General features: G+C 43.2%; 1 protein-coding gene across 1 annotated transcript in view; it reads left to right on the top strand.

Moving 5' to 3' along the window:
• Positions 1–5640: 5640 nt before the first annotated feature.
• LOC126278043 (putative inorganic phosphate cotransporter) overlaps positions 5641–12148 on the top strand; it is a 168274-nt gene continuing 161766 nt past the window's right edge. Inside the window, exon 1 of the mRNA XM_049977798.1 lies at positions 5641–5832. Coding sequence (XP_049833755.1) covers positions 5760–5832 — 73 coding nt within the window. The 5' untranslated portion in view covers positions 5641–5759. The remainder of the gene's footprint in view (positions 5833–12148) is intronic.

Genomic DNA, 12148 nt, shown 5'->3' with positions numbered 1-12148 from the left:
TCGCCACATCCGAAAAACAACATAACGATGCACACTAAGCCATCGGGCCACATCAGTTTGTGACTGTCCTGTTTCCTTTCTGTCTCTGGCCCTCCACCGCAGAGAGACTTGTAGGCACTTTCTCTGTGCCATACCGCACCGTCTGTGACGTGTACACAGCGACTGTGGATGTGAAACTACCCGGAAAACACTAACTCGTTTCGTAGATGCCCTGAGGTCATCGTTGGTGTGGTTGTCCTTTGACCGGAATGCCATCTTCCGTGCAGAACACGATCATACAGACATCTGTTGACAGTCTGTATGATTTCATTGGGAATAAGACACGGAACGCGGAAGTAGCTGTTTGTTGCTTTAATTTTGGACACTAGTCCAAAATTACACTTACAGGCACCTGCACGTATAACTTTGACGCTCTGTAGCGTTGTTGGATGACGATTTCGGACAAGGCATGCTATGTAAAACTTGAACTACTAAGGCGCCCTACAATCTCTAAACGTATATTACATGAATTGTGAAACACCCATTATATATACGAAATTTTCACTTGGACTCCTCTCGCGACCCGCTTATTGTTGTTGTTGTTGTTGTTGTTGCGGTCTTCAGTCCGGAGACTGATTTGATGCAGCTCTCCATGCCACTGTATCCTCTGCAAACTTCTTCATCTCCAAATCACTACTGCACCATACATCCTTCTGAATCTGCGAAGTGTATTCATTTCTCGGTCTCCCTCTACAATTTTTGCCCTCCGCGCAACCCTCCAAAACTAACTTGATGCTCCCTTGATGCCTCAGAAACTGTACTACCAACCGATCCCTTCTTCTAGTCAAGTTGTGCCACAAATTCCTCTTCTCCTCAATTCTAATCAGTGCCCCCTTATAAGTTATGTGAACTACCCATCTAATCTTCAGCATTATTCTGTAGGACCACATTTTGAAAGCTTCTGTTCTCTCCTTGTCGAAACTATTTTTCGTCCATGTTTCACATCTATATATGGCTACACTCCATACACATACTTTTAGAGAAGACTTCCTGACACTTAAATGCATATTCGATGTTAACAAATTTCTCTCCTTCAGAGACACTTTTCCTGCCATTGCCAGTGTACATTTTATATCCTCTCTACTTCAACGATCATCAGTTATTTTGCTCCCTAAATAGCAAAACTTATCTTCTACTTCAAGTGTCTCATTTCCTAATCTCATTCCCTCAGCATCACCCGACTTAATTCGACTACATTCCATTATCCTCGTTTCGCTTTTTTTGATGTTCATCTTATAACCTCCTTTGAAGACACTGTCCATTCCTTTCAACTGCTCTTCCAGGTCCTTTGCTGTCTCTGACAGAATTACAGTGTCATCGGCAAACGTCAAAGTTTTTATTTCTTCTCCCTCGATTTTAATTCCTACTGCTTGCTCAATATAGGTTGGATAACATCGGGGATAGTCTACAGCCCTGTCTCACTCCTTTACCAACCACTGCTTCCCTTTGATGCCCCTCGACTCTTACAATTGCCATCTGGTTCCTGTCTGTCTGTCTCTCTCTCTCCCTCTCTTTCTCTCTCTCTTATCAGCGATCACAGGCCCTGTAGACCACGCGCTGCATCAACGATCTGCTTCCACCGCCTTCTATCTCTCGCAGCCTGTCTCCACCCTGTGGAAAATCCTAATGCTGCGATATCCAATGGTCTTATTGCCTGGAGAGTTCCTTCAAATGCTTTCTTGGTGATTCTGTTGTTTTCCATTCTAGCCACATGTCCAGCCCACTGCAGTCTCCTACTTTTTAATTTCTGGATGGTAGTGGGTTGTTCTTTCGAATTCTCCATACACCATTTTCCTTTACAGGTCCCCAGATCTTTCTCATTACTTTTCTTTCGAAAACATTCAGTTTTTATCGTTCATTGTTTGTAAGCGTCCAGTTTTCTGAAGCATACAGTACTATGTAGATGATGATAGTGTTGTATATCTTCATCTTTGTGGTGATTGACAAAGCTTTACTTTTGAGTCGGTTGCTTAGTGAGTACAGACATCTTCACCCTGAAGCTATTCTTTCATTTATATCCATTTTTATGACACTTTTACTGTTGAAGCGTGATCCAAGGTATTTAAACTGGAGAACTTTTCTGAATTTAGAATGCTGGTCAATTTCAAACTAAGGATTTGGGTGTATGGCTCAAATGTCTCTGAGCACTATGGAACATCTGAGGTCAACAGTCCCCTTGAACTAAGAACTACTTAAACGTAACTAACCTAAGGACATCACACACATCCATGCTTGAGGCAGGATTCGAACCTGCGACTGTAGCGGTCGCCCGGTTCCAGACTGAAGCGCCTAGAAACGCTCGGCCACACCGACCGGCTTGGGTGTATGACTCGACCTAATTCCATATATTCGGTTTTCTTTTTGGTTAATCCAAAGCCCCAATTTGGTGGCACTGTACCTGAGACATGTCTTTCAGTTCTTCTTTAGTTTCACTCAGCAACACTATATCATCTGCATAAGCCAGGAGTTTTACTTCACTGTGTTCGAATCGGACACCATTGTATAGATGTAAATTACTCTCCCGAACCACTTTCTCTAATGAAAGGTTGTAGAGGACACAAGAAAGAGTGTCTCTCCCTGTCGTAAGGAAAGGTGGGGTTCGGGTCCTCTGAACTTCACTGCTGCCTGGGTGCCATCCATGCACAATTGTACTATCCTAATGATTTCGCTGGGTATACTAAATTCTCGTAATGTGTTGCAGAGGCTACTTTTATGGATGCTGTCGTAGGCTCGTTGGAAGTCAATGAAGAGACAGTGGATGTTTTTGTTAAATTCCCAGCATTTCTGAAAGATCTGTCGTAAGTAAGCAAATTATCAGTTTTGGAATGACTGGTTCGAAATCCAGCCTGGTTTCTGTACAAATTGTAAATAGCCTTTCGCTCTCTACATTCGAACCCTGCCACCTTCAGAATTTGAAGGAGTGTATTCCAGTCAACGCAGTCATTACGGCGGCCCAACTGTCCTCTTGTGTCACTTAGTATCGGGTGATCAAAAAGTCAGTATAAATTTGAATAAATCACGGAATAATGTAGATAGAGAGGTACAAATTGACACACATGCTTGGAATAACATGGGGTTTTATTAGAACCAAAAAAATCCAAACGTTCAGAAAATGTTCGACAGATGGCACTTCATCTGATAAGAATAGCAATAATTAGCATAACAAAGTAAGACAAAGCAAAGATAATGTTTACAGTAAATTCTCAATATGTCCACCATCATTCCTCAGCAATAGCTGTAGTCGAGGAATAACGTTGTGAATAGCACTGTAAAGCATGTCCGGAGTTATGGTGAGGCATTGGCGTCGGATGTTGTCTTTCAGCATCCCTAGAGATGTCGGTCGATCACGATACACTTGCGACTACAGGTAACCCAAAAGCCAATTATCGCACGGACTGAGGTCTGGGGACCTGGGAGACCAAGCATGGCGGAAGTGGCTCCTGAGCACACCAACATCACCAAAAGACGCGCGCAAAAGATCTTTCACGCGTCTAGATCTTTCATGCGTCTAGCAATATGGCGTGGAGCGCCATCCTGCATAAACATCGTACGTTCCAGCAGGTGTTTATCAGCCAGGCTAGGGATGATGCGGTTCTGTAACATATCGGCGTACCTCTCACCCGTCACGGTAGCAGTTACAAAACCAGAATCACGCATTTCCTCGAAGAAGAAGCCTCATTACGGTAGATGTGGTAAATCCAACCCATACCGTGGCTTTCTCGTCGTGCAATGGAGTTTCCACGACAGTTCTAGGATTTTCGGTAGCCCAAATTCTGCAGTTGTGGGTGTTTACAGACCCTCGGAGCGTGAAATGAGCTTCGTCGGTCCACAACACATTACTCAACCAATCGTTATATTCCGCCATCTTTTGAAACTCGCACTCCGCAAATGCCCTCCGCTTCACAAAATCGCCAACCAAACAGTAGTGTATGGAATGCCGTTGCGACGTGCGACTCCACGAGCGCTGACTTCCCCGTGCATAGACGCACCCGCTGTAGTCTCCATTTCGTCCTGAACTGCCTCACAAAGGAACCTCCCCATCGCACCCCCCTCAGATTTAGTTATAAGTTGGCACATTGGATAGGCCTTGAACAACTGAACACAGATCAATCGAGAAAACAGGAAGAAGTTGTGTGGAACTATGAAAAAAATAAGCAAAATATACAAATTGAGTAGTCCATGTGCAAGATAGGTAACATCAAGGATAGTGTGAGCTCAGGAGCGCCGTGGTCCCGTGGTTAGCGTGAGCATCTGCGGAACGAAAAGTCCATGGTTCAAATCTTCTGTCGAGTGAAAAGTTTAATTTTTTAATTCCAGACAATTATTATCTGTCCGTCTGTCCGTCCGATTTGAGGTAACTGCGCCGACTGTGAAAATGTTGCATTATTTGTTCCAGTTTATGTGAGAAAATATTATGTTTTCATCACTTTTTTGGGAGTGATTATCTCGTCCACAAGAAAACCTAAATCGGGCAAGGTAGAAGAATCTTTTTACCCATTCGCCAAGTGTACAAGTTAGGTGGGTCGACAACATATTCCTGTCATGTGACGCACATGCCGTCACCAGTGTCGTATAGAATATATAAGACGTGTTTTCCTGTGGAGGAATCGGTTTACCTATGACCTTGTAATCAAATGTTTTCGGTTCCCATTGGAGAGGCACGTCCTTTCGTCTACTAATCGCACGGTTTTGCGAAATAGATTTCAATGAACCAACGGACAGATCATAACTTTGCAAAAATAAAGAAAGTAAACTTTTCACTCAAGGGAAGACTTGAACCAAGGACCTGTCGTTCCGCAGCTGCTCAGGCTAAACACGGGACCAAGGCGCTCCTGAGCTCACATTATCCTTGATGTTGCGTATCTTTCGCATGGACTACTCAGTTTGTATATTTTGCTTATTTTTTTCATAGTTTCGCACAACTTCTTCCTGTTTTCTCGATTGATCTGGGTTCAGTTTTTCAAGGCCTATCCACTGTGCCAACTTATAAATAAATCTGAGGGTGGTGCGATGGGGAAGTTCCCTTCTCAGTAGCATTACGCCTTGTGCTCGGTCGGCCACTACGGGATCTATCGTCTAAACAACCCGTGGCTCCGAACCTCGAAATCATTCTCGCCACAGTTACATTTGTCAACGGACCTTTACCCGTTCGAATCTCCTTCCTATGGCGATAGGATCGTTACGCTGAACTGGCACATTCCCAATTCTTATAGTACAGCTTCACTAAAAGCGCCTTTTCAGGTAACGTCAACACGCTGCAACTGCTGGCGCATCTAATTCTCTCGTTACAGCTCCTTTTATACACGATTGTCATGCGCAGTCACTGACGTTTTGCTGTCCAGCTCCGTATGTCGGACATTTTGTGAACTTAATAAAACCCCATGTCATTCCAAGCATGTGTGTCAATTTTCACCTCTGTAACTACTTTATTCCGTGGTTTATTAAGTTTTCAGATTCTTACCGACTTTTTGATCACCCGGTACTTAAACCAGCACCGGTTCCGTGGATCCCTAAATGGACGAGGAGAGGGGAGAGCGTCCTCCTGGATGAGCCCACAGTGACGTGGGACGGCTGCCGGCAGAGGTAAGTGACCAGGCGGCGTGCGCACCTCCCCGCCGCGAACGGCCAGCGCCCCACCACGGCGCTTCACGGCAGCTGAGGCACCTGCCGGCACCCACCGCTGGCGGCCAGAAACCGCCGCGGCGCCTCCGGAAGCTGACATGGACGCCGCCGCCTCAGCATCACAGCCCGCCGCTGCCACCAGCGACCACCTTCGTAGACCGAGACTGGCAGGTGGGTCCCTACGGCAACCCTCGCACTGACTGCATCAAGCATTCTGCATATTATCACTGTCGACTCGGGGTGACTTACACCCACATACAATCCGCAGAGAGTGTTCAGCTTGTGGGAATCTGTGTATCCTGCGTGCTCCGCGGCAACATTAACACACTACGGCTGCACGCCCTCTGCTTAACACTGCCTGCTCACAACTGACAGGCCGAATGCACATCTGTGGTTTACATTTGCTAGTTCAAGCTGGCACAAAGATTACTGCGATCAAGACAACATAAAAATCCCGTATGTACACTCGACTCTCGATAATTCAGAGTTCAAGAGACATCAAAAATAGTTCGATTAACGGGGATTCAGATTTAGCTCAAGGAGGAATATAAATAGTCGAAATAAGGATTCCCGATACAAATAAAAAATCGAGCTTGTGGAAGTCTTGTAAGTTAGGTGGTCTGCAAGTTGCATGTACACTCGACTCTTGATAATTCAAAATTTAAGGGACGTAGCCGTCCGGAGTGGCCGAGCGGTTCTACACGATAGGAGCCGCGCGACCGCTACGGTCGCAGGTTCGAATCCTGCCTCGGCCATGGATGTGTGTGATGTACTTAGGTTAGTTAGGTTTAAGTAGTTCTAAGTTCTAGGGAACTGATGACTTCAGAAATTAAGTCCCATAGTGCTCAGAGCCATTTGAACCATTTTTTAAGGGACATAAGACATATGATCTTTTCTGCTTGAGCGACCCCCGGCGTGCTTGAGTAATTACGTTTTCTAGCGTGACCAAAGTCCGTCGTCTGCTACCGTTCGAAAGACGGACCCATTAGTACAAAAAGTTTCAAGACTGGACTAGAGAAAAATAGAGAAAAGTTAAGCTGGCGATTTTAGTTCTTGTGGTCTCACACTCTAACAATATCACCACTTGCAAACTAGGTTAGAAATCAGATTAATAATGTTGCTCACGCAGCATATGTTCGCTTTATCGGGCGACAACAAAGTTATTGACTGTGGATGGTATCGTCAGAATGGAAATAATGAGGTCACTGTAAAAAAAGTCATTAATTGGCAGTTATCTTGAATGGATTCCCATATAGATTTCGTCGTAGTTGATATGACTCATCTTGTTGATTCCACTTTGACTGCTAGAAGGTCGAGATCTGTATTTTAGCAATGTTTGAAGCCCAAACAAACGAGGTTTTCAGGAAATTCTTAATAATCAAAAAATCCCAGATCAGAACAATGGTATGGTAGAAATAATTTTTGACTTGGTGCTCACGATCCGCATTTTTATTAAAATTCTTAATTGTCACATCATCAAGAAAACAGTTTTGTATCACTCTTCATATATTTAATTTCCACTTTAACCAAACACAAGACTTGACTGTTCTTTTACAAAACGAAATAACAACTTAACTTCTGCAAAGTAAAACAAAGACTGCTCCGTGCGCATTCGCGCCAAAACGGTTACAAGTAAGTCAAAGATGATGACAGTCTCACAGAAATGAATATACACAAGAACCATATCACTGTAATTTATCGATACATCGTAATACCTACACATTAATAAAACCAAATGTGAATATTGTTATAAAAATATGTCTGTTACTTCGCAGAAAAGTAGTACGGTATTACTGGTACCGAGAACTGGGGTTGGAGTGCCGTAATGGTTACGTAAATAAAGAACCATTACACCACCAACTGAATACAAAGTAAAATTCATTCAACCATGTGGAACAGTCATGAAAGTTCTTCTTTGTGATGATGTTCAGCTCGGGCGTCTCACTGGTTCAATGTCGGTTATATCGTAAGCTTCATGTGAATTCTGCACTTTGTCCTTGTGTGGTAAAATCTTATTGATAATGCCAAGTCTCGTCATCCACTAATATTTTTTTGAGGCAAGAATAGCCCACGTTTTGCATTTCAGTCGAGGCAGGTGTACACATGTGATTTTTGCTCATGGGTCAAGCTGTGCGGGACAAACTTTGTACACACTTTTCGCGGACGGTCAAGATGTTACGGCTGCACGCCCACTACTTAACACTGCCTGCTTACAGCGGAGTGGTCGAATACACATCTCTTGTTTACAGATCTTAGTTCAACCTGCCACCGCAATTAGCTTAGTACGCTGACGCTTGTACGCCAGGAATCAACAAAAGGCTCACAAATATTCGGACGGGTGGAGTATATGTGCAACGTGTCTTACGACGACTTGGCCTTTTCTGAAGATACATACAGAGCCGGCCTTGCTACTTCTGCTTTCCACATAACCGTTAAAATTTACGAAATCATCAAATGCAACATTTTCTCCTAAACCAGGAAAATATGCATTGTTGATTAAACATAGGAATGTAAAGAAGAGCTGAATCTCGAAACGTTTGAACTACCGAGTGTCAGATCAGCTGATTACGAATTATATTTTGTTTGTTGATGCTCGGTCATCACAATCACTTCGATTTATCAAGAGCACCAACACATTCGGCGTTTCTTCGATTTATCGAGATTCCTTTTCTTCCAAAAGACAGGGCAATTAGTTCCATTTATCGAGGACACCAATTGCACAGGTTCGAATTAGTAAGAGTTGACTGTATTTGATTAAGGACATCATGTTGTACACTGCGAACTGCACTTCAAAACTATTTAGTTGCCAGACCGGTATTCGGGCATGTAGCCGTCATCAGTCGCTTCTGATGCAGAGGCAAATAAAACAAATTTCAGCATTCGTATTTAACTCGATTACACAAGAAAACTTCCTATAGACTATAGCAGGGACGTAAGATTACTTACATACTGTGCACGTCTACTCAAACGACGGGTCTGTCAAGTGTAAAACCTTATGATGACTATAAATGACCTCGATTTAGAAAACAGAAACCCCGCGAATATTCAAAAAGTAATTATAACATGTCTACAAGATCACGGCATAGAGCGTCACCTCCTCGTGGAAAGGAAGTGTCTTACTCCTGCGGTACACAGATAGCCGAGTGTGCATGTCATAAAACTGTGAAACTCTAAACGAAATGAGATGAAAATGCATGTAAATACGATCATCAGACAATTTCCTCCATTCGTTGTGTGATAGGTGCGGTGTTACTTGTCTCAACCACACTTCCTGGTCGTGTCGTACGCTACTCTCACAGTAAGAAAACGTGCAACCGCTGACCAGGGCAGAGAGTCTCATAGGACAAGTCTGTTAAAACCTCTGTAACCATAAATAGATAGATCTGTGGCGTGCACTCTCTATACACATTGAATACCGCTTTTATGAACAACACAGTGAGCAACACGGATGTAAATGTAATAAAGTCTGACTCTAGTGTATAACGAGCTTGTCAAACCTGACCGAAGGACGTACGAACGAATCTTGTCAATGTTTAGCCAATTTATATGCATGAAAACGGAGAAAACTTCAATCTATACTTACCTGGTTAACACGTAGTTAAAGTTCTCTCTCTCTCTCTCTCTCTCTCTCTCTCTCTCTCTCTCTCTCTCTCTCTCTCTCTCTGTGTGTGTGTGTGTGTGTGTGTGTGTGTATGTGTGTGTGTGTATCGTATAGTACGAGGGTTAATCCGAAGGTAAGGTCCGACATTTTTTGTAAAACGTAAAAACGTTATAGTACCACTGACTTTCTTCGAATAACTGTTTTTATTTAATTTCTTACGCGTTTCTCTATTTTTCTGTATAGTCTCCATATTTGTTTAAGCATTTGTCATAACGTTCTACAAGCATTTGTACCCATGTCGTAGACGCCTGCCGCCTGTAAAGAAACTAGTCTTAAATTGCTTGCTTCACTTCATCATCTGTTGCGAAGCGCTAGCCGCCGAGAAACTCCTTTAGGTAGCGGAACAAGTGAAATTCGCTCGGCGCCGAGTCCGAACACTACGGTGGTTGGACAAACTGTTCCCACACAGAAGATCTGATCGATTTTGGATGCGAATGACAAAATGGGATCTGCAATTGTCATGCAGCAGCAAAACTCCAGAAGTAAGAAAACTACATATTCTGTTTAGAACGTCGAAGTTAAGTCAGCGTGGGGCCGTAAGCGGCTACATTTGTTGTTGACCCTTGTCGCATAAACTCGGCTTACAAGACTCCATATCTATCCCAAAACACGGCTGCCATAACCTTGCATGCTGAGATTGTCTACTTGACTTTGATGATGCCGTGTGAGGCCCTTCTATTGACTGACGTGGGGACTCTGGGGTCATGTGGGAAACCCAGGTCTCGTCTCCTGTGACAATCTTCTATAAAAAAACTGATCACTTCCGTTATGGGTCCAAAAAATCAAGAGCATAAGTCATTTTTTACTTTTTGTGATTCTCAATAAGCAGCCTGAGAATCTAAGACGAAACCGCAACGCTTCAGAGACGATTTTGTGCAAAGTTGTTCTACTCACGCTCTGAAATTTCCTGTCTTCCAAATTACCTGTCTTCCAAAGCTTTACCGAGTGAGGTGGCGCAGTGGTTAGCACACTGGACTCACATTCGGGAGGAAGACGGTTCAAACACCCGTCTGGCGACCCTGATTTAGGCTTTCGGTGATTTTCCTAAGTCGCTTCAGGCAAATGCCAGAGTGGTTCCTTTGAAAGGGCACAGCCGATTTCCTTCCCCATCATTCCCCAATCCATAGGACCGACGACCTCGCTGTTTGGTCCCTCCCTCAAATCAGCCAACCAGCCACAGCTTTGACCAAATCTTCTGAGATCACTGATAGTTGGCCTGATCACACTTCTTCATGGATATTTTCCGGTCCGTTCTTTAAAGCCCTCACTCACTTACACACATTGCTGTCACTGATTGCGTTGGGGCGATGTATCTCTCTTATCTGTCGACGAGTTTTTCGCTGCTACAACGTTTCTCTCTGTAAAAAACCTAATCAATGAGCGTAATTCACATTCGGTGGGCTGGTAAATTGTTTTGAACCTTTTTAAGTGACACATTGAGACAGTACCAATACAGATGACGTCGTCTGTCGTGCAAGACACTCCGGGAATCGGTGCGTATGTGCGTTTCAGTTTTCGTGCAGCGTTCAATTAGCTATGGCTATTCGTATCTCACTTTCCGCATAATCCTCGTATATATGGTATCGATCTTGTGAAGAATTCCTGCCAATCGCCTGCGTTTCTCCACTTTGCCTTGTGCGGAAGTCAAACCTGTACGTTGAACAAAGACTCTAGAAGTTAAAGGTGACAAACAAACAAAAAAAAGAGTTTTTCTTCTAATATTTGTTGATGTCGAACCAATTTCCAGCCAACAGGGTCCTTGTCAGGGAACAACTGACTAACGTTCACAAGAGACAACAGATTGTAGGAAACCAAACAGTAGAAATAAATGTACCATGAACACAAAGAATGTTTGGTCACGACAAATGTCAAGTTAAGCGCACATCACTCATGTTGAGCATAAATAAATGAGGTTTGGAAACGAAAAAGCCTATAGTTAGAAGCAATCGATGTGATATAGATCTCTAATTATAGAAGTCCCTGTTGAGTTTAAGAACGGTTCATCACAAACATACTTAAAAAGGAAAGCAAGGATGACTGCGCAAATTGTCGACGCATCATAGTTCTCAGTTATATATAGAGACTACATGGCAAGGCCCTTAGAACTAGAAATGAGAGAGATATTGAAAAAGTAGAAGAACAGAGGCTTTCGGGCAGAAAGATCTTGTATGGATAACATTTCCAGCATTATACAGGTGACTGACGAGAGAATGACACGTAACTTCCAAACGCGTATGGTTTTTATAGACTTGCAGAAGGCCTATGGCAGTGTACCTCTTTTCTAGGTCGTGGGAGGCAATGAACAATCATAACATTCATAAATTTTGTGTACAGGCCCTTATAATTTACATTCATACGATACTTGTCGTGTTAAAGATGGGAAGTTACTGTTACAGAAACTTAAGGTTAGCAAAGGACTGAGGCAAGGATGCTGCTTACCTTCTATCCTCCTTAAAATATTTTTCAATGAAGCACTGAAAAATTGGAAAAGGAACTGCAGAAACATGGGTATCAGAGTAGGTAATGAGATCCTGTTCTCCCTAAATGTCGCCGACGATACGATAAGGTCATCTTTACCGAGAAGGAAGAGGATCTGTTTTCTACGTTAAGAAAGCTTAAAGAAGAATATGAGCGGTGGCGCTTAAAAATTATTTCTGCAAAGACTGAATATTTGGTTGTCAGAGACATAGGAAGGGATCTTGTTGTGTATGCTGGATCAATAGTAAAGTATAATCTATCATATAAATATTCAGGGACACTCATTTAGGATAAAGGTGGAAGAAGCGAGGAAATAAAGCTCAGAATGGGAAAGCAAAAGGTGGTAAC

The sequence above is a fragment of the Schistocerca gregaria genome, chromosome 6 (assembly GCF_023897955.1).
Source record: "Schistocerca gregaria isolate iqSchGreg1 chromosome 6, iqSchGreg1.2, whole genome shotgun sequence".
Classification (NCBI taxonomy): Eukaryota; Metazoa; Arthropoda; class Insecta; order Orthoptera; family Acrididae; genus Schistocerca; species Schistocerca gregaria.
Note: the sequence above shows the minus strand (reverse complement) of the source record. Positions and strands in the feature narration are given on the sequence as shown.